The 22,788-nt window shown below is 42.9% G+C and overlaps 1 protein-coding gene across 2 annotated transcripts in view; it reads right to left on the bottom strand.

The window, feature by feature from the left end:
• The window catches only part of EGF (epidermal growth factor), a 193,645-nt gene that overhangs the window by 14,290 nt on the left and 156,567 nt on the right, over positions 1-22,788 (bottom strand). For both annotated transcript variants that reach the window (XR_005776343.1, XM_040418371.1), the window contains exons 17-20: positions 21,953-22,081; positions 12,738-12,876; positions 11,444-11,605; positions 5,535-5,612 (exon numbers count right to left, since the gene is read on the bottom strand). Coding sequence is in view for 1 of the 2 variants with exons in the window: in XM_040418371.1 (XP_040274305.1) it covers positions 5,558-5,612; positions 11,444-11,605; positions 12,738-12,876; positions 21,953-22,081 (485 nt within the window). In the remaining variant the exon portion in view is untranslated. The remainder of the gene's footprint in view (positions 1-5,534; positions 5,613-11,443; positions 11,606-12,737; positions 12,877-21,952; positions 22,082-22,788) is intronic.

Here is a 22,788-nt window from a genome sequence, read left to right as displayed (position 1 = left end):
TCTATCTATCTATCTATCATCTATCTAATATCTATCTATCTTATATCTATCTAAAAGTGAGACCAAAACTTACTCAAGTAGGTAGAAAAAAGTAATTCCACAGCACCTCCACATACTGTATAGGAGAAATTATGTGTCCTTTATTCACCTATTGTCACAGATGTACCGAGACATATGGACGTTCCCGCAACAGGTAGCAGAAGATCTGTGACACGTGGTTTGATCTGACATTTTTTCCTTTTGGATCAAATGACGTCTATGTTGTTTCTGGTGCTTACCACACCTTCTTTCCCCAGGTGTGGCTATTGTGGTCATTTAACAAATCAAACTGTCCACTGAGGAAGCAACACTGAGTGACAATCAATTTCACATGCTGTTGTGCAAATGGGATAGACAACAGGTGGAAATTATAGGCAATTAGCAAGACCCCCCCAATAAAGGAGTGGTTCTGCAGGTGGTGACCACAGACCACTTCTCAGTTCCTATGCTTCCTGGCTGATGTTTTGGTCACTTTTGAATGCTGGCGGTGCTTTCACTCTAGTGGTAGCATGAGACGGAGTCTACAACCCACACAAGTGGCTCAGGTAGTGCAGCTTATCCAGGATGGCACATCAATGCGAGCTGTGGCAAGAAGGTTTGCTGTGTCTGTCAGCGTAGTGTCCAGAGCATGGAGGCGCTACCAGGGGACAGGCCAGTACATCAGGAGACGTGGAGGAGGCCGTAGGAGGGCAACAACCCAGCAGCAGGACCGCTACCTCCGCCTTTGTGCAAGGAGGAACAGGAGGAGCACTGCCAGAGCCCTGCAAAATGACCTCCAGCAGGCCACAAATGTGCATGTGTCTGCTCAAACGGTCAGAAACAGACTCCATGAGCAGTGTATATATACACTGCTCAAAAAAATAAAGGGAACACAAAAATAACACATCCTAGATCTGAGTTAATTAAATATTCTTCTGAAATACTTTGTTCTTTACATAGTTGAATGTGCTGACAACAAAATCACACAAAAATAAAAAAATGGAAATCAAATTTTTCAACCCATGGAGGTCTGGATTTGGAGTCCCACTCAAAATTAAAGTGGAAAAACACACTAAAGGCCGATCCAACTTTGATGTAATGTCCTTAAAACAAGTCAAAATGAGGCTCAGTAGTGTGTGTGGCCTCCACGTGCCTGTATGACCTCCCTACAACGCCTGTGCATTCTCCTGATGAGGTGGCGGACGGTCTCCTGAGGGATCCCCTCCCAGACCTGGACTAAAGCATCTGCCAACTCCTGGACAGTCTGTTGGTGGATAGAGCGAGACATGATGTCCCAGATGTGCTCAATTGGATTCAGGTCTGGGGATCGGGCGGGCCAGTCCATAGCATCAATGCCTTCGTCTTGCAGGAACTGCTGACACACTCCAGCCACATGAGGTCTAGCATTGTCTTGCATTAGGAGGAACCAAGTGTTGCTTTCTAAGTGGAAAGTTTGATTTCACAGAAGTGTGATTGACTTGGAGTTGCATTGTGTTGTTTAAGTGTTCCCTTTATTTTTTGAGCAGTGTATATATATATATATATATATATATATATGTGTGTGTGTGTGTGTGTGTGTGTTGCCTTTCCCTGTTAATTAGGCCTGAGGAACAGGTAGACTCAGTCCTGACATTAGTTCCAGGGTCCTATAGGGTTAAATAGGATTCTAGGTATCCCGTGTATGAACTTGCCTACCTTTGGGACCTGTTCATACTGGTAGTCTGTCAGGACTGGAGTTAGGGTTTTCTCTAGGAGGTGTCCATCTTCCTTCCCTAGTTTCCAGGCCTTATTCCGGTATCCCCTTTCCCTCCTATGCTCTGTGTGGTGTTTTCCTCCCACACACAAGCCAGACATTATAAACCGCCAAAACTGTCATTTTTGCTTGTTTCAGTACTGGCCTGACAGCTGCAGGGGCTGTCTTTGGCAGGGCCGGCGCTTCCATAGAGGCAAGGGGGGCAATTGCCCCCGGGCCCCCGACTCCTTAGGGGCCCCCCGCGCCGGCCCGCAACTACTATTCTATAATTCTTTTCTGTGTGGGACTGGGACGGACAGGACAGTGTGGCGGCGCAGCGGCGCTGAGTAATGTAATTAAACTGTCTGGACTGGAGTGGTCCCCCCGCCGCTCTACCTGTGCTGCGCTGCCTTTCTCTTTAAGAGATTCGAGACGACTGGAGCGGCATGCACGGCACAGGCAGGCACGTCTCGCGTCTGGCTGACGTTGCCACAGGCTCCGCCCCCCAGAGCAGAGAACTTGAAAAAGGAGCAAGCGCCATTGGCAGCCAGCCACTGCCCACAGTCTGACTCTGCCAGCGCCAGGGAAGGCCCGCGGCCCGCCGGCCACAGAAGACAGGCAGCCAGCCAAGTTCCACTTCCAACTAAGTACAGTCTACAGACCAGTTACTGTCTGGTAGGTTGGTTGGTTAAACTTATTGATAATTAAACTGGATCGGATCCATCCATTCCCAGTTTCCCAAATCCCACTCACTTAGTCCATCAGTGTACTAGCCCGCCCTGCGGCCCTGGTTCTGTTTGGAGTCAGTAGTTGGACTGGAGAAATGTGCATTTTGGGGGGGGGGGGCAGTTACTGGTACTACCAGTAACTGGCATCCCCCAAATGCACATTTCTCCAGTCCAACTGTCCAAACAGAACCAGGTCGGGCTAGTAGTACACTGGCACTGGGACGGGTGAGATGGTGCCTGGGATGGATCCCAATCCAGGTTAATCAACCAACCTACCAGTCTGGTAGGTTGGTTGATTAAACTGGATCGGGATCCATCCCAGTCTGGTATGTTGGTTGATTAAACTGGATTGGATCCATCCCAGGCACCATCTCACCCGTGCCAGTGTACTAGCCCGCCCTGCGGCCCTGGTTCTTTTTGGAGTCAGTTGGACTGGAGAAATGTGCATGTGGGGGGGGCCCCTTAATGTTTTTTGCCCCAGGGCCCCATTTCACCTAGAACCGGCCCTGGTCTTTGGAGGTAGCTAACCTCCGCCCGACCGTCTCGCAGATCCAGAGACCACAGGCTGCTGGTCCTAGTGGTAGTGGTGGTTACCAGGCCTGTCTCAAGCCTAAAGTTGCCCTCCCGGACACATTCTCTGGGGGAAGTGATAATTTTCATTTTGTTTAGGGAGGCGTGCAAATTGTATTTTAGGCTACGTCCACACTCATCTGGGGATAAGAATCAGAGAGTTGGTATGGTTATTTCGTTGCTTTAAGGGGACACTCAGTCATGGGCTTTTTCTCTGCCGACCGGAGAGACTGCGGTGGATGAATTTTTCAAAGCTCTGGGTCTCATCTATGATGACCGTGATCAGACCTCCTTGGCCGAGACCGGGCTACGTGGCCTTCATCAGGGAGAGGGTTCTGCTGAGATCTATTGCTCTGAGTTTACGAGGTGGGCTACGGATACTGAGTGGAACGATCCAGCTCTCAGTAGTCAGTTTTGTCAGGGATTATCAGAGAGGCTAAAGGACGCTTTGGCCTTTCATGAGAATCCTGAGTATCTGGAAGCCACTATGTCTCTTGCAGTACGCATTGATAGACGCCTGAGAGACAGATCTAGGGGCACCCACTCTCAGGACGTACTATCACACGTATCGTCATCCTCTGACACTTCTGGTGAAGATACTCCTGGGTTTATGTCTGGGGACGAACCCATGCAGTTAGGGGGTTATTCCTGGATCCACTTTTAAGCATTCTGGTCGTAGGAAGGGAGTGTGTTTTTTCTGCGTACAGAAAGGACATTTTAATCGATGTATGTCCATGCATTTAGCCTCAAAAAAAAAAAAAGGGGATGTTTAATTCCTATCTGACTCTTGGAGGGGTGGGAGGAGAGTCAGAAAATGTGCATTTGTCTTTGCCTGGTAGTACCCGATTTCTCCTGACTGCAGAGGTGGCGCCAGAGTCCAAGACTCTGGGGATTGAGGTGTTTATCGACAGTGGGGCCGGGGTAAACCTGATTGATGCTCAGTTCATCCGTATGCACGGGTTGTCTCCAAGTGCATTAGAGAAAAACATTTCCATTTTTGCTATTGATTCTGCACCTCTAAAGTGTTTATCTCAGATGGTGCATGACATCCGATTAAGAGTGGGTGACTTTCATTAGGAATTCATCTCGTGTTTCGTGTTGGTGAGAGTCCCTGCTCCGTTGGTTCTGGGCTTACCGTGGTTAAGCAGGCACAATACAACCATCGATTGGCAAGCTAGACAGATTCTGGATTGGGGTGATTATTGCATTGACAGTTTTCTGAATACATCTTTTTCTGCTTTAACCACTAAAACATTAGCCTCTAATATATCTGATTTTGCTGATGTATTTTCTGAAAGTGGATGCCAGGATTTACCTTACTTATTCCCGGTGCCAAGTTGCCCAAATCTAGGTTGTATAACTTTTCTGGACCTGAAAGAACCGCCATGAGAGTGTATCTTTAGTATTAGTCCAGGGGCGTAACTACCATAGCGACAGACTATGCGACTGCTATGGGGCCCAGGGCAAGAGGGGGCCCAGTCTTAGTTGGGATTATCTCCTCTGAAGACTTGGTCAGGGCTCTACCCTCTAAATCTAAAGGAACAACTTTTAAGCAAATGAGGCAGTGGAAAAATGGCCCAAGGGTCATTGAAAAGGATTTAGGCAAAAACCCTTCTGTCCTGTGTGGGGGGTCTGGTTTCATCTTTGCCATGGGGCCCCTACTTCTCTATGTACGCCACTGCGTGACACCGATGCAACGTTTCAGTCCTCTTACTGGGGCTTTTTTCAAGCAACACAATAGTCATAGAGCCAGATATATATACAATTTTCAATCACGATTAGTGAAAATTTGTTAATAACATTAAAATAGCAATCAAAATAGTGCATACTAATATAATTCATACATCATAAACTGTGCATGTAAATAATCATTATACACTGTAAAAAAAAAAGTACATTCCAAGCTAATAGGTCATTACTGCTTTATGTGGGAACATATGTGTAAGTTAAAAACTAATTAAAATCATAAAGATACCATGTCCAATCAACTGTGGTATATCTCATATCTATCCATCTCTATTTATTTCATATTTATCATTTATCTCATATCTATCTTTCTAATATATATCTATGTATCATATATCTATCTATCTATTTATCTAATATCTATGTATTATCTATCTATCCATTGGACAAAGAGCTGGAGGCCTTTGAAAAACAAGGGTTTCCACCAATTTGCGGGTGGCTTTCACTGATATGCCATGTCATCTCTTTGTCATTTCCTTAATTTAGATTCTGCTCTCCAACTGTTCTGTGTCGGGGCTAACAATAACACTGGCTCATAGCTGCAGTATATCCAGGCAGCTGGGAACTTTGAGGGATAACAATGAAGTAAGATGAACTGAGGTTCAGGGCAAAGCACTGGATGAATCTGGCAGCTACTTAATGTATAGAAGATGTGAATTATTTCATGGATAATCTCAAGTGGATCCCTTCTGCCCTTTGATCCTTCCCTGTGACTTATTATTAATAAAGAGTTACTGTACCGTAGGCTGACTTCCACCCGCTACTAATGCTGCTCGACGTGCCGCCTGTCAGTGTCTCTGCTTTGCTTAAGTTGATGCCTTGTAATAAAAGCAAAAATAGATGGGCAAATCACACTAGTAAAGCAAGCTTTTGAAAAGTTCACTGCTAATAATCTCACATTGTATGCAGTTCTGCACAACCAACTGCTTGTAAAACATGGTGGGAAACCACAACATTAATGGAGCCTTCAATATACAGGAAATAAGAAATATGCTGGTCTATAAAAGCTCATTTTTGAACACTAAAATGTATTAAAGGGCTTTTCCACCATAAGATCTAAACACCTCTTTATAGGCTTAGTATCTGATTGCTGGGGGTCTGACCACTGGGCCCACCACTGATCATGAGAACAGGGTCCCAGAGCCCCCAAATGAATGGTGCAATGGTCACATATGCACGCTGCCCCTCCATTCATCCCTATGAATCTGCCAGAAATAGCAGTGCTGTACGCAGCTTCTTTTTAGAGGTTCTATAGAGTTGGATGAAGATGTACTGTGCATGAGCAACCATTACTCCAGTTCCTTGGGGGACTAAGGGACCCCCCAATCTCTTGATTGGTGCTGGACCCAGGCATTGGACCCCCCAGAAATCAGTTATTTAACCTATCCGGTGGAGAGGTGATAAGCTGTTATGGTAGATCAACCACTTTAATGTAAAGAGGCCTGATGACTTCTTCTTTACTAAATGATAATACAAGAAATAGGATTTCTGGAGATGGGTAACTGATCCAGGTATTTACTGTCAATTGGCTTCTACGTCATGGGGCTCTCAAGGAAAGGGCAATAGAGGTAATCAGCCTGGTAAGTATATTGTAAAATATATTGCTTAATATCTTAAAGGTCTAAATTTCCCCCTTTTTTTCAAGACAGACAAGCCCTTTAACATTGGACCCATTGCATTTTGCTCAGGTAGAGTACCCAGCTCTAAAGAATATCTCTTGCTGTGGGAGGATGTGGCTTTACATGAGCAGTCCATTCATTTTCCTGGGAAATGTATAATACTTTAATTTACCTGAGGAAGTGCTACAGGATAACTGAACACTTGCTAACAAGCTCAGCCTGCTGTGATCAGGATTGTCCAAAGAAAAGAACCACTTTAAGCATGCTCAGTTCTTAGTTACAAAAATAATTTCTATATTTGCAAACACATGATAGATAGATAGATAGATAGATAGATAGATAGATAGATAGATAGATAGATAGATAGATAATGATAGATAGATAGATATTAGATAGATAGATAGATAGATAGATAGATAGATAGATAGATAGATAGATAGATAGTATAATATAGGTAGGTAGATAGATAGATAGATAGATAGATAGATAGATAGATAGATAATGATAGATAGATAGATAGATAGATAATGATAGATAGATAGATAGATATTAGATAATAGATAGATAGATAGATAGATAGATAGATAGATAGATAGATATTAGATAGATAGATAGATAGATATATAGATATTAGATAGATAGATAGATAGATAGATAGATAGATAGATAGATAGTACAGATAGTACAGATAGATAGATAGATAGATAGATAGATAGATAGATAATGATAGATAGATAGATAGATAGATAGTATAATATAGATAGATAGATAGATAGATAGATAGATAGATAGATAATGATAGATAGATAGATAGATAGATAGATAGATAGATAGATAGATAGATAATGATAGATAGATAGATAGATAGATAGATAGATAGTATAATATAGATAGATAGATAGATAGATAGATAGATAGATAGTATAGATAGATAGATAGATAGATAGATAGATAGACTGTATGTATATAAAAAAAGATAGGCAATGCAATAAAAAGGAAAACACATTTCTGCTCTTCCAACAATTTCCAACAGTAATTTAAAGGGCATCAGCACCAACTAATCATCACTTCTCCAGTTCTAACTTAATTATTACAACTAGTGTTGAAAGAAGTGAAGCATCCGAAACGGAATTTGGTCTGAAAATTCTGATTCTAAACATCTCCGGATTTCCTTGCACTTTGTGGTAATGAGTCGGTTTTCCTAAAATGGCAGCTGCACGTGTTAGAAAGTGAAAGTAAGTGTAGAAGAGTGAGGCCCAGGAACGTGAGATCACCAGATCACCCATAATACTTTGCAGCCAGTCAATCTGGAGGTAGCCGTCCCCCTGTGATGTCACAGACAAGCCGAGCCCTATAAAACCCTGATCCTGCGTGTTTGCCACCATTTTCCTGTGAGCTGAGCATAGGGAGAGACGCGACAAGATCCTCAAGCACTAGGGACAGTGTTGCTGCAAACTGTTAACAGAGAGTGTAGGACAATATTGGAGAGGGAGAGTGCAGGGACAGTGGAAGGAGAGGGTAGGAGACTGTTAAACTACAGACTCTGCTACAAATTATCACAATGTACATAAGTGTGCAGTGCACCAAGAGCCATAGCTAATCCATTCTGTTGGATGCTGTAGAGTTACTGTGCCGTCAGTATTACAGGCAGGTCTAATTGATCGCCGAGTACATAAGTGTGCAGTGCACCAAGATTCATAGCTCATCTGTGCTGCTAGCTGTGGAGTTACGTGTGCATCAGTATTACAGGGAGGTCTAATTTATCGCTGTGTACGTAAGTGTGCAGTGCACCAAGATTCACATTGGCCTGGGTATATCGGATTTATAGCGATTTGTGACCAATTAACTTGTAACAAATTAAATTGCTTGTCGAACTTTGGCGAAGTTGTCAAATCAAATTTTTCAAAACTTCACTCATCTCCAATTACAACTTTACAACTTTTGTACAGTGTTCATCCCAGATACCATACAAGCAGCTTTTGCGGTTGAGATTTCATGGAGTGGTGGCGCAAAGGGCCAAACCGTACCTATCTACAGTGTCAAAAGGCTGTGCAATTTATCTGTACAATTGGGCAACTATTCACCACCCCGGGTGGGTGGGATTTGTCTGCATGTGTTAAGCTACACCGTATGGTCTCACCCTGGAGGTACGACCACATGTTCAGATTTATGTAGATTTCAAGCCAAAAGCAGGAGTGGATTTAATAAAGAAGAGAAGTATTATCTGCTTTTAATAGGTTTGCTCCTTTTATGATCCACAACTGATTTTGGCTTTAATAACTGCATAAAAAAAAACTGAATGCCTGGCCGTACCCTTCATATGAAAGCAACATCTTTCTTCACTAAATCGGCAGCATTGGCCACACATGTACTTAGTTACCTTATATAAGTCATAAAGTCTGATTCACGTGTTTTCTAGCACCGTTATATTGGTTATGTCATTGAAGGAACCCACATGTCAGCCAGGATCGGTATACCGATACCGTGGACACAGTGGGCGTCTATATAACATATGTCTTCCCAGCTGATAGAGATGTCATGTTTTCAGGGTTCAGTAAAAGCGATCAGCAGCAAATATAGTCATCCAAGATAGCTAAGATAACTCCAGCGTGATGGCCAAATCAGGAACAGATGGAGGAAGTGAAGGATTATTAAGATGCTATATTGCTGAAATTCAATCAAAACATGCCAGTTCTCAGTAGGAATCAGTTTCCATCTTCTTTCAATATCAGCTGCTCATTCTTGTAGACTTCAGAGTTCACATCTCTTTGAGGAAAAGACCAAGATTGCAATTCTAAATTTGCTTTTATATAAAACCATATAGTCCATGATTATTAATGGCATTCGATATGATTCATAAACCATAGGGATTTCTGACATGAATTCAGTTTGTGAATAAACCCATAGGGATTGTCCATTTTTGGATAATACAACACCTCCCATATGGAACCCCCAATGATCATCTCTGTGATATCCAACAGCAAGTGTTCAGTTTCAATGCAGCGCCACCACAGGGGAAATAGACATTTACCATTAAATTCAATGGACAGTGCATTTCATTTCTAAATATACCATGTCCTCCAGAGAGAGAAAGAGAGATAGAAGTGCTCTTGCTAATAGACGAGGTTCCTGAATTGGAGACTCCTCTGTAGGAAGAATTCCTTTATAGAGTATTTAAAAATGGGGTTACTTAGAGGGGTTCTTCAGGCTTTTTACAAAACCCATCCCATGCTGCCGTTTCTGTTGCACTCACACAGGATACTGGCTCTTCTGCTCGGGTCCTGAACAGATGTGTGCCCTTCTCTTCCCGTACAGTTGCATAATAGTAAATTCAGCCGAACAGCAAGAGAAGTGCAGGACCTGAGCTGAAGAGCGCACAGTCTATGTCAGTGCAGCGGAAATAGCGGCATCTGTGGCACGACGGAAGGGTAAGTATTAACCAAACTATCTTTCATCAACATGGCAGAAGAAAGGATGGGTTTTCTAAAAAGTCCTGAGAACCCCTTTAACTAGTATAAGCATGTACACGGTAAATTAGGTATTATTGTTATGGAGTCTTCAATGGCTTTACGTATTATTCAGTTAAGCAGAGGCTAGAGTCACAAGGTATTTTAATGCTGGTGAATGGCACAACTGCACAGTATTTCAATGGATTTAACAAAGGGTTCACTGAGGGCAGGCATGCCATACCAGCATATAGAACATGGCATTTGGCACACTTAGCGTGGACTTTGCAGCTAGTTTAGCTTTGCAGGGCAGCTTTCAGGGATATGTTCTAGTGACAGGTTTCCTTTACAATAACAGCCTCATGCAAAGGGCTCATGCACACGAAAGTATTTTCTTTCCGTGTCCGTTCCTTTTTTTTACGGGCTGTATGCGGAACCATTCATTTCAATGGGTCAGCAAAAAAATAAATAAATGGAAGTCACTCCGTGTGCATTCCATATGTCTGTTCCGCAAAAAAATAGAACATGTCCTATCATTGTCTGCATTACGGACAAGGATAGTACTGTTCTATTAGGGGCCAGCTGTTCCGTTCCGCAAAATACAGAATGCACATGCACATCTGGATCTGTGGTTTTTTGTGGACCGCAAAATACATACAGTCATGTGCATGAGCCCTAAGGCTGAGTTCACACTTCAGTTATATGGTCAGTTATTTCCATCAGTAAGGGTCCATTCACACGTCCGTAGAATAGGTCCAGATCCGTTTTGCAACGTTGCGGAAAAAATCCAGACCCATTCATTCTCTATGGGGCCGGAAGAGATGCAGACAGCACATAGTGTGCTGTCCGCAACCGCATTTCCGGAGCGCAGCCCCTGATCTTCTGGTCCTTGGCTCCGGGAAAGAATAGAACATGTTCCATTCTTGACCGCAATTTACGGACAAGAATAGGCAGTTCTATGGGGGTGTCGGCTGGGTGTATTGCGGATCCGCAATTTGCAATACACTACGGACGTGTGAATGGACCCTTATTGTGAGCCAAAACCAGTAGTGACGCCTACTCAGAGATAAGGTATAATGGAAAGATTTGACCTTGTGTGTTTTTGACCAGAACCTGGTTTTGGCTCACAATCAGGGCTCATTCACACAACCGTATGAATGGGTCCTCATCCATTCCACAATTTTGCAAAACGCGTGCGGACCCGTTCATTTCAATGTTGTCTCGCTCCTCGGCTCCGCAAAAAATATAGCGCATGTCCTATTCTTGTCCGCAATAATAGGCATTTCTATAATGAGCCGCCCGTTCCGTGAACTCAGCCTTAGGCCGCATTCATTATGTAGACATCTCTATGGTATCCAGATGCATCATGTTTTTCCACAACCATAGTCTCGGATGGAAAACAAACAGAAATGTTGCATACTGCAGAAAAGCTGCTGTGTGTATTGCACCAATTTACTTTAATGGGTCTGTGTGCTATGCGGGTTCAGTGAGGAGAACACATTGATGGCTGAATCAGAATTGTGTATCTAATGTCAAACACTTGTGACAGAAATCATGGCTAGAAGGAATATAAAATGTGGTCACCTGTAATAGTACACTGCAAAACCCCCAAGTCCCAGTACGAGGAGGAGGACCACCAATGAAACACTAATTGTGATGTTGCGAATCTTCAGCTGTGCACTGTGCTTCTCCCACCACTTCAGGTCATAAGTCTGACATCGCTCTCCAAAATATCCTGCAGTACAACTGGAATACAGGGCACAGACTTAGAAATACATGCACAAATACCTACTGCACATTTTAGTTGTTTTTTTTTTACACAATAACGAGAGATCACTGTAACAATAGTAAGAATAATAAAAGTAATAATAAGATACATGTCCACATTTTTTCATACCGGATTCATATGAAAAAAAAATATGTTTTTGCTTTACTGAAAGAGCTATTTCAAATGCTATAGCGAGGTACAGTACAGTATTTTGATTGTTAGGCCAACAGTGCCACCTATTGGCCACATAATAAAGAATCCCTAAATAAAGTGTTAAGGTTTTCTGCACCTTGTGCACCTAAATTCCCTGTTATCATTTTTTGTAATAATTATATATCAGACCCACAGTGTATGGATTCTAAAGCGTTATAAACATCCAGGACTTCAGGTACCTATTTGGTCCCTAAAACAGTAAAAAAAAATATAAAGTATATTACGAAATGTTATAGTAGGGCAGGCATGCTCAACCTGCGGCCCTCCAGCTGTTGCAAAACTACAACTCCCAGCATGCCTGAACAGCCTACAGCAGGGCATTGTGGGAGTTGTAGTTTTACAACAGCTGGAGGGCCGCAGGTTGAGCATGCCTGTAGTAGGGCATTTAGTCGTTTTAAACAAAGTTGTAGAAAAGGTTAGTTACTCTAAATATAAAAAATCGTACTATTAAATAAATCGAGATGACAAAGTAGATACAGATCATGTGATATCACCAGATATGAAATTCATGATTGGATATTAACGGAAAGCTACTCTAGTCATTTATATACGGTAATCACTAAGAAGTCTTCCTCCTGTACTGCCAAGTTCATCAGAGACTTTGGGAAAGGCCTCGTCAGGTTAAAACTTCTATTGACTGTAGTTACCATATGTCCTTTCCTTAGACTGCTGGGTGACAATCTCGGGCATTACAACTGCTTCACCCTGCTTTTGTAGGATTTACGTTGCTTAGTCATGACGATTTACTCATATCTTTTTTTTTTTTTTCTGTTTTTTTTTATTGGAAAATGATCTTTCAATGTTGCTCATTTTCTAGGCCCATTAATTATAATAATAATAATAATAATAATCATCATCATCAAATCTAATCATATACTAGTAATTTGCAGTACTTACACACAGCCGTATTCGTCCAGATCCGGGAAGTATCTGCATTTGCCATGGAAACAGAAGTCATCATGGGAAGCAGGACAGTCCTGTGTGTGACTTTTTCCAGATGTGTCATTTACTGTCGTATTAACAGTTGCGAATGGCTCTGCAAAATGATCCATGTGTATATAGGTTATACATGGCATCATTACAGTATGAACAAGGTGTTTCAGAAGGATAGTACCTGTACAGCTATACCTATATGACATCATAACATACTGATGGAGCTGAATTGTCCACTTACCCATCAGGATAGCTAAGAATAATAAAATGATGTCTCCTCCATATCTAGTGATTTGGATTTCTTATTTTTTATTTTGGACTAAGTTCATGTATAACCCTTAGGGCTCATTCAGACGGCCGTATGCTATCCGCAAAAATGCGGATCCGTTTTTTTGCGGATTAGATGCTGACCCATTCACTTCTATGGGGCCCTTTTCTATTCTACAGTTCCGCAAAACATATAAAACATGTCCTATACTTGTCCGTGAAAATCTGGACATGGCCCCATTGAAGTCTACAGGTCCACAAAATAACTGAATGCTATCCGTTTTTTGCGTATCCGTTTTTTTGCGTATCCGCAAAAAAACGGATAGCATTCAGTATTTTTGCGGACAGCATACGGCCGTCTGAATGAGCCCTTATACATTAATAGATCGCCCATGTTGCAGTCCATAAACTACGGATCCGGAAAAAAAAGACGGATGCGGTCCATATTCCATCCACATTTTTTACAGAACCATTGACTTCAATGCAGTCCGCATTTTAGTGGACAAGTATAGGACATGTTCTATATTTTGGCGGAACAGACACTTTGCGGACATAGTCTATCTTCTTGTGGAACGGACATACGTATGTAGAAAGCACATGGATCATTATTGTGCTTCTCGCATCCTTATGCCCGTTCCACTAAAAGATAGACTATGTCCGCAAAAAGTGGACCATGGACCCATTGAAAATAATGGGTCCGCAAATGCGGACGGCACATGGACTGCACCCAGTCATGTGCATGGAGCCTTAAGGATTTTAAGGATTAAGTGGCGGGATTTATACAGGGTTCTGCGGCTGGAATTGTCATCTGTAGTGCCAGTTGGGGTTCTTTCACACATTGTAGATTTCATGGCAGATTCCACTCCAATATCCACATAGAATCCAATGACAATCCATCACCAATGCAGGTGAATTTGATTTCTATAACTCCATTTACCGTGGATTCTACATGGAGGTTGGTGGATTAGCCCAACACGTGAATGGGCCTAATCCTCTGGCAGAACAGCGGTACATGAAACCGCACACATGCGCAGTCGAAATTTGAGTGTCAGCATAGGACTTCTGCCTCAGATCCTCTTGTAAACGTGTTGGATTTGCCACAGGCAGTATTTAAGCTAGCTCTTTTTTTGTAGAGACCATTTGGACTTTAGACAGGGGCAATTTCAGAATAAAGTAACTCAACCTTTTAGCAGTTTATTTTCTTTAGAATGGTTGGTTTATCGAGCTCACCATCATTCACTTTTAGGGGAGAAGAACAGCAGTCTCATCATCCACTGAGGACAGAATACAATCTACTAAATGGCACCCTATAGAATGCACACACTATCATATCTCACTCTCATCCCGAAAATGGGCTATAACTATGTAGTTCAATATATAGAAAACACATACATAATTAATAATAGCGAAAGGACTGCACTTAAGATACCCACGATACCCCAGGAGCTGAAAACAGAGCTCTAGAGAGAAGAGGAGCTGGGCTAAGTGTATGGAATTAGTTAGAAGATGCCGAGAAAACGCAGCCTCAAAGACGGAACGACTCTTAATATGATCATAGAACAACAGGAATAATAATATTACACTTAATCACTGAGTGAAATGATGTCTGCTTATTAAATTAGTCAATTTGATTATTTCATTGTAATTGGAATTGCAGTGAGTTTGGCTTCTCTAATCCCCAGCAATCAGCTATTGGGGGAAGGAGAGTCGTGTCACATATCCCTGGTCACCTGGATACAGTCACGGCTTACACTAGCACAATGGCCTTTCTATAGGGTTAACCCTTCTGGTTCTTTTCATTGGCTGGCAAGGCCAACATAAGAAAGTACATTGGCAATAGTTCTGCAGCTGAGACTACATATTACACCTAATACTTTGGGATGAGTTCTACTTTAAAGTGGTAATTTCTTATTATTTATTAAAAAAAATTAGGTTTAAAAAAAAAAAAGAAATAATATTCAAGTCAGCAATCTCCTCGCTGTCTCAATCCTTTCCTGTTTGTTGAGATGGACCAGGAAGGAGAGACCCGCACAGACCTGGGAAGCATCGAAACAGGAGTAGGAAGGAACAGGGATCCCAGTATTGCTTCTTTTATTTTTTATTTTTAAAACCTAATTTGAGCCTTTTGCAAAAAAAGTTTTACCCACCGTACAACCCCTTTAAATGTGATTACACAAATGGACGTTAAGTGGAAAATGACAGGACTATAGTTGGAGACATATGAAAAGCTTATTAAATATGTAACAATACTTTGGCTCCAGAGTAAGATTTCCCCGGTTAACCAACATTCCTATGGGCACTTAGTATTCTCAGCGCCATGCAGATAGCTGTAATTCCAGGAAACACATCGTCATATGTACAGGTGTAATTCTCTAGTGATACCTGCCAGACACTGACTTACAGTTCATACATCTCAGTGTCTGGGGTGGCAGCAGATAGGTAACCGCAAGATAGTGTATGCTGTAATAAGCAGAGAAATCCTGAAAGAGACCCGATCCAGTCTCCTGACCTGTCAGTTTTAGTAATCATTTGTATTCCCCAAAGAATAATTCTAGTGCATCTTTTCTTAGAACTGTGCTTTGTTCCACTCCTCCATTATTCCTACTGGACTCATGTGGACTGTTAGGTGTTACCATTCGCCTTGTGACATGTCTGGCGCTGTCAACCCTGACTGGACAATGATTTCAGTATTTAGGGACACACTCCTTTTACAATGGGAATGGTGACACCCTGTTGTCAATTTAGACATACAAGTACCGGAGGAATAACAGAGGAACAGGTACAATACAATCATTTACCAATGCAGACATATGAAGAGCACTGGATGCTTCTCTGTCAAGTAATCTTCCTTTGCGCGTTCACTTTTGGCCCTTTAGTCATGTCAGAGGACTCTGTGTCGGGAATGATACTGCTATATCCTAGCACTAAGTGTACCTATAATATGTGTTCATGTCTGTAATCGAGTATGTATAATATATCAGGAATGCAGGGGGAGATTTATCAAACTGGTGTAAAGTAGAACTGGCTTAGTTGCCCATAGCAGCCAATCAGATTCCACCTTTTTATAAGGTGGAATCTGATTGGTTGCAATGGGCAACTAAGCCAGTCCCACTTTACACCATTTTGAACAATTGAACAGAGCTTGTTTCTCTGCATGGTGACAAGGATTATCTTATGTTTTAATAAAGGAGAAAAGTTTACATAAAATTCTGGATTTAGGGACAATACAAAATAAAATGTAAGGACATAGATCTACTCAGTTTAATTAGCATCAGTTTACATGTATTCCCTATAAGCTAAAGATTGGTAAAAGGCATATAAATCAAGCATTTTCTGCCTAAACCTGGTTACATCTAAGTGTCATCTCCTTGACCCTCATGACTATTCAACAGGACCAGTTATCGGATGGGTTTAACAACTGGGTCACTGTTGATTTGAGCTTTGAATTCATTCTAATGATTTCCAATAAATCTATGTACTTCTTCCATTTGTGTCCCCTTTCTTAAACAGCTGGCATAGGAAACAGAGAGAAATGCAGATATAAGCAGTGAAGATTTTTGGCTTTAGCCATTGATCCGAAAGCAGGGACGGCGAGTGTGATACCCTATGAGATTACAGCCATTTGTTACACGCTGTGCAGGCATACATTTAGACATCAAAAAAAGAATAAGTCATTTCTATTCCCATAAGGTGCACACGAAATGACCACAAATATAGGAAAAGCTCAATTATTTGGGAATGAGCGCAAGACATGTTATTCTGGATGTACTAATACAAGTGAAGCAATATAAAGGTATGTGAATAACCACACAATGTCATAGACATTGGGAGGATTTCTTAAAACTGCTTTAGGGCTCGTTCACACGGTCCACAATGCACGGACACCGACCGTGGCCCAGCCGCATGGGAATCATGGACCCATTAACTTGAATGGGTCCGTGATCCCTTCGTTCCGCAAAAAGATAGAGCATGTTGGAGTGAATGGGTCCGCATCTGTGATGCGGAATGCACACGGAACGGTGCCCATGTATTGTGGATCCGCAAATGCGGTCAGCAATACGGCAACGGGCAGCACAGGTTCGTGTGAATGAGCCCTTAGGCTGTTTTCACACAGTAAGGCCTCTTGCACACGGCCATGTGTCCCCCATGGCCTATTGTGGCCCGCATACAGCGGGTCCGAATTACATGGCACACCGGCCGTATGCATTCCGAATCACGGATGCAGACCCATTCACTTGAATGGGTCCCCAAATCCAGAGATACGGTGCGGAATGGAACGGAGTGCTTTCTTGGGGTTTCATTCCGTGCTTCCGTTCCGCAAAAAGATAGACCTTGTCCTATCTTTTTGCAGGATGGATGGATCGCGGACCCCATTCAAGTGAATAGGGTCGCGATCCGCATGCCTCTGCCCCACGGTCGGTGCCCATGCATTGCGGACCGCAATTTGCGGTTCGCAGCAGGGGTACGGACATCACACGTTTGTGTGAAAGAGACCTTAGTGTTTGATCACTGATTTTTATGATGAGTCAGAACCAGGAGTGGATCTTACACAAAGGTAAGGTATAATGGATTGGAAAGTCCTGCACCTGTTCTGAGTTTTTGATCCACTCCTGGTTTTGGGTCACAATAACTGATGGAAATCCCTGACCAATCACTGACTGTGTGAAAGCGGCCTTATTGTGACAGCAGGGTGATGCAAAAAGTAACTTAAATTCTTAGACTGCAAGGATTAGTTTAGTAGCCGTGTGTTTGAATAACTAAACTATTATCTCAAGAATTTCAAAAACAACCTTGAATCCGTGTAACTAGAAAGACTAGACAGATTAGGTAAGTCGCCGGAGTCTGTCCTGTCTCTGGGCATTAGAATTCAAACACATTTGAATATTTTTTGGGAAAAAGTTAATCCAGAGGGTGAACACTGGAGGTACTGTATCATAGAATATCTCGGCACTTCACGGTAGCTCAGTGGTTAACACTGGGGTCCTAGGTTCGAATCCGACCAAGAACAACATCTGCATGGAGTTTCTACACTGCGTGCAGAATTATTAGGCAAATGAGTATTTTGACCACATCATCCTCTTTATGCATGTTGTCTTACTCCAAGCTGTATAGGCTCGAAAGCCTACTACCAATTAAGCATATTAGGTGATGTGCATCTCTGTAATGAGAAGGGGTGTGGTCTAATGACATCAACACCCTATATCAGGTGTGCATAATTATTAGGCAACTTCCTTTCCTTTGGCAAAATGGGTCAAAAGAAGGACTTGACAGGCTCAGAAAAGTCAAAAATAGTGAGATATCTTGCAGAGGGATGCAGCACTCTTAAAATTGCAAAGCTTCTGAAGCGTGATCATCGAACAATCAAGCGTTTCATTCAAAATAGTCAACAGGGTCGCAAGAAGCGTGTGGAAAAACCAAGGCGCAAAATAACTGCCCATGAACTGAGAAAAGTCAAGCGTGCAGCTGCCAAGATGCCACTTGCCACCAGTTTGGCCATATTTCAGAGCTGCAACATCACTGGAGTGCCCAAAAGCATTAGGTGTGCAATACTCAGAGACATGGCCAAGGTAAGAAAGGCTGAAAGACGACCACCACTGAACAAGACACACAAGCTGAAACGTCAAGACTGGGCCAAGAAATATCTCAAGACTGATTTTTCTAAGGTTTTATGGACTGATGAAATGAGAGTGAGTCTTGATGGGCCAGATGGATGGGCCCGTGGCTGGATTGGTAAAGGGCAGAGAGCTCCAGTCAGACTCAGACGCCAGCAAGGTGGAGGTGGAGTACTGGTTTGGGCTGGTATCATCAAAGATGAGCTTGTGGGGCCTTTCCGGGTTGAGGATGGAGTCAAGCTCAACTCCCAGTCCTACTGCCAGTTTCTGGAAGACACCTTCTTCAAGCAGTGGTACAGGAAGAAGTCTGCATCCTTCAAGAAAAACATGATTTTCATGCAGGACAATGCTCCATCACACGCGTCCAAGTACTCCACAGCGTGGCTGGCAAGAGAGGGTATAAAAGAAGAAAATCTAATGACATGGCCTCCTTGTTCACCTGATCTGAACCCCATTGAGAACCTGTGGTTCATCATCAAATGTGAGATTTACAAGGAGGGAAAACAGTACACCTCTCTGAACAGTGTCTGGGAGGCTGTGGTTGCTGCTGCACGCAATGTTGATGGTGAACAGATCAAAACACTGACAGAATCCATGGATGGCAGGCTTTTGAGTGTCCTTGCAAAGAAAGGTGGCTATATTGGTCACCGATTTGTTTTTGTTTTGTTTTTGAATGTCAGAAATGTATATTTGTGAATGTTGAGATGTTATATTGGTTTCACTGGTAAAAATAAATAATTGAAATAGGTATATATTTGTTTTTTGTTAAGTTGCCTAATAATTATGCACAGTAATAGTCACCTGCACACACAGATATCCCCCTAAAATAGCTAAAACTAAAAACAAACTAAAAACTACTTCCAAAAATATTCAGCTTTGATATTAATGAGTTTTTTGGGTTCATTGAGAACATGGTTGTTGTTCAATAATAAAATTAATCCTCAAAAATACAACTTGCCTAATAATTCTGCACTCCCTGTATGTTCTCCCCGTGTTTGCGTGGGTTTCCTTCAACACTCACATGCCCTTATCAGCCAATAGAAGCTCGCAGGTCCTTAGTCTCCACATACACACAATTTTACACCAGATTTCCATAACAGCTCAGCCATTTTTCTTCACTGCTGTAGTTCAGCTTTAAAGGGGCAGGGCACTGTGGATGACACTGTTAAGGTTACAGTTCAGGGGCAGGTAAGGCGGCCATTCAGGCCACTCTCAAAAGATTGACTTAAAAACTCCGCCTCTAGGTCCCGCTAAGTCACGCCCCTACCCGGTTAGGCCCCGCCTCTCCCACTCCGCAGCCGACGGAGATTGAAAAAATGAAGGTAAAAATTTACTTCTGTCAACTGCAGGGGTGAGAGGGAGGGTGACTTTCTCCCTGCAGCTCACACTCAGACAGCACAGTGCTGCTGTCTGAGAGTGAGCTGTTTAAAAGGATATCCCTGTGTCCGTCCAGGCCCTGCGCCAGACGGAGGACAGGGAGTCAGAAAGCCGGACTGTCCGGCCTAAAATCAGACCTCTGGCCACCCTAGGGGCAGGCGCTGTGGAGGTCACAGTTAAGGGGACGGTCTGCAATGGAAGTCAGTGTTAAGGGGCAGATTGCTTAAGAGGCCACTGTTAAGGGGACAGGGTGTTGTGGAAATCACTGTTAACGAGATGGGGTACTGTCGACGCCTCTGTGGAGGTCACTGTTAAGGAGCGGGTTTTGTGGAAATCACCATTAACGAGATGGGGTACTGTGGACGTCACTAATAAAGGGGTGGCCGCTGTGGAGGTCACTGTTAAAGGGGAGGGCGTTGTGGATGTTACTGTTAAGGGGGCAGGCCGCTCTGGAGGTCACTGTTAAAGTGGCAGGGTACTGTAGATGTTACTGTTATAGTGGATACAGTCGATATCTTTTATTGACACACACAAACATTAAATTAAATAGATGAAATATACCCGAGTGAAGCCGGGTTCTTCTGCTAGTTTATCAAAAAAATTAGACTGTGCAAAATAGGTAACTCTCAGCGCAAACTTTACCACTGCTTAATCTCAAATTACTGATAAATATTCTTTTGCTCAATGCAATTTCAGAACAAGTGGCAGAAAGACTAAAAGGCAATTCCATAAACTGCTCTTGTGACTAACACTTATTTTATAGGCAGTTAAAGGGTTTCTATCACTTTGTATCACATAATTAGCTGTCAGACACTAGCGATCTGCTAGTGTCTGCTCTGGCCAACCATCCTACTATAATCGCTTGTGGGGCAGCGGTTTTGCTAAAAAACGAACTTTTATAAATATGCTAATGAGCCTCTAGGTGCTATGTGGGCGTCATTAGCACCTAGAGGCTCCGTCTACCTTCATAAACAGCCGCCGCCCAGCACGTCCCTCCAGCCCGCCCATGTCCTCCTCCGTGTGACGCAGCGGACGAATTCTCGCGCATGCGCCGTGCGCGGCTGTATTCGGCGCATGCACATTGAATGTCTGACCGCTCCCAGCTCAGACATCTCAAATGCGCCGAATACAGCCGCGCACGGCGCATGCGCGAGAATTCGTCCGCTGCGTCACACGGAGGAGGACATGGGCGGGCTGGAGGGATGCGCTGGGCGGCGGCTGTTTATGAAGGTAGACGGAGCCTCTAGGTGCTAATGACGCCCACATAGCACCTAGAGGCTCATTAGCATATTTATAAAAGTTCGTTTTTTAGCAAAACCGCTGCCCCACAAGCGATTATAGTAGGATGGTTGGCCAGAGCAGACACTAGCAGATCGCTAGAGTCTGACAGCTAACTATGTGATACAAAGTGATAGAAACCCTTTAAGCACTCCTATGGCAATTGGGGTGAACAAAGTTAAATAAGTAGACCTGCAATATTTTACCAGAGACACTGTAGGGGGAGTAGGTGTAGACAGTGTTATGAAAGCAGGGGTAGAATGGAGTAGGTACTGTAGCAGAGGTAGGAGAGTAGCTCTCCTTAAAAAGACCGTCTCTGAGTGGAGACTCACTGGTAGTGCTCCAAGGAATGGAGACTTATTGGCAATGCTCCATAGAAAAACAATATGCAAAGTGGTATCTCTTGAGAAAAGAGAACATTTGTGGGAGCCACTTCCACAAGGTGGCACTAGGAAGATGGCTGTCTTTTCTAAGGTAAGAGAGAAAAGGGGTGGCAATTCATGAGATGTGAGTACAATATTGCAGTACAATACTTGAAAGCCAGTAGATCGTCTTAATTCGTGTCAACCAGGGGATCTCTAGCAACACAGCCAAGCAACATAAAATTCATTTGTGCAGCTTTGTAAATGACTGATTCTTACTTACCAGTGCACTCAAGACCATTTCCCAGAAAACCTTCCATGCATCTGCAGATATAACCGCCCTCCATATTAATACATTCTGCTCGGTATGGGTCGCAAGCAGCAATGTGTAAAAAAAGGCATTCATCAATATCTGAAAGGACAATAAATAGACATTATGGGGGTCATTTATTATGGAAAGTACTTTTTTGGCGTACTTATGTTTCAGATTTGGTTGCCACCACTTGGCGGTTGCGCCTAAAAAGGGGATGTGGCGTGGGCGGGGAAGGGGGCAGGGAGCAGGCCATCTGATTCATCATTTTTTACACCTGTTTTTGGCTTAGAAAATGACTTAAATCTACGCCAACAAGGAAGCTGGTGTAGATTTAAGCAAGTCGCACGGCCACCAGTCAAGTGCCTAAGTTATGTAGAGACTGGCACCTCTACATAACTAAGGAGCATCAAGCGGACATGGACTAAGACCGGCATCTAAATCGCCGGTCTTAGTAAATGTCCCCCTATATGTGCACTCAAGCATTCAACACTGACACAAGATAATCATTTTCTCAACACTCATTAAAAAATTCCTCTCAAAATACTAAAGTGTTTCCTCTACATTAACAGCAAATGTCTTATAGTGTAGTATAAGCTTATAAACTCAGGAGACGACAGGTGGGATATGGTTGTGGCTTTTTACCCTCTAGTTTCCAGCTTACTACTAGAAATGTTAGGGTTTGTGTGGCAGTTGTTTTTATCAGTAGGCAGTTGAAGGGAGGAAAATTACTTAAAAAGTCATAATACACGGCGAGTGCATGATAAGTATAAAAGAACTCGCATTACTTGGTGTTTACATTCCACGCG

This window comes from Bufo bufo, chromosome 2 (genome assembly GCF_905171765.1).
Source record: "Bufo bufo chromosome 2, aBufBuf1.1, whole genome shotgun sequence".
In the NCBI taxonomy this organism is placed as follows: domain Eukaryota; kingdom Metazoa; phylum Chordata; class Amphibia; order Anura; family Bufonidae; genus Bufo; species Bufo bufo.
Note: the sequence above shows the minus strand (reverse complement) of the source record. Positions and strands in the feature narration are given on the sequence as shown.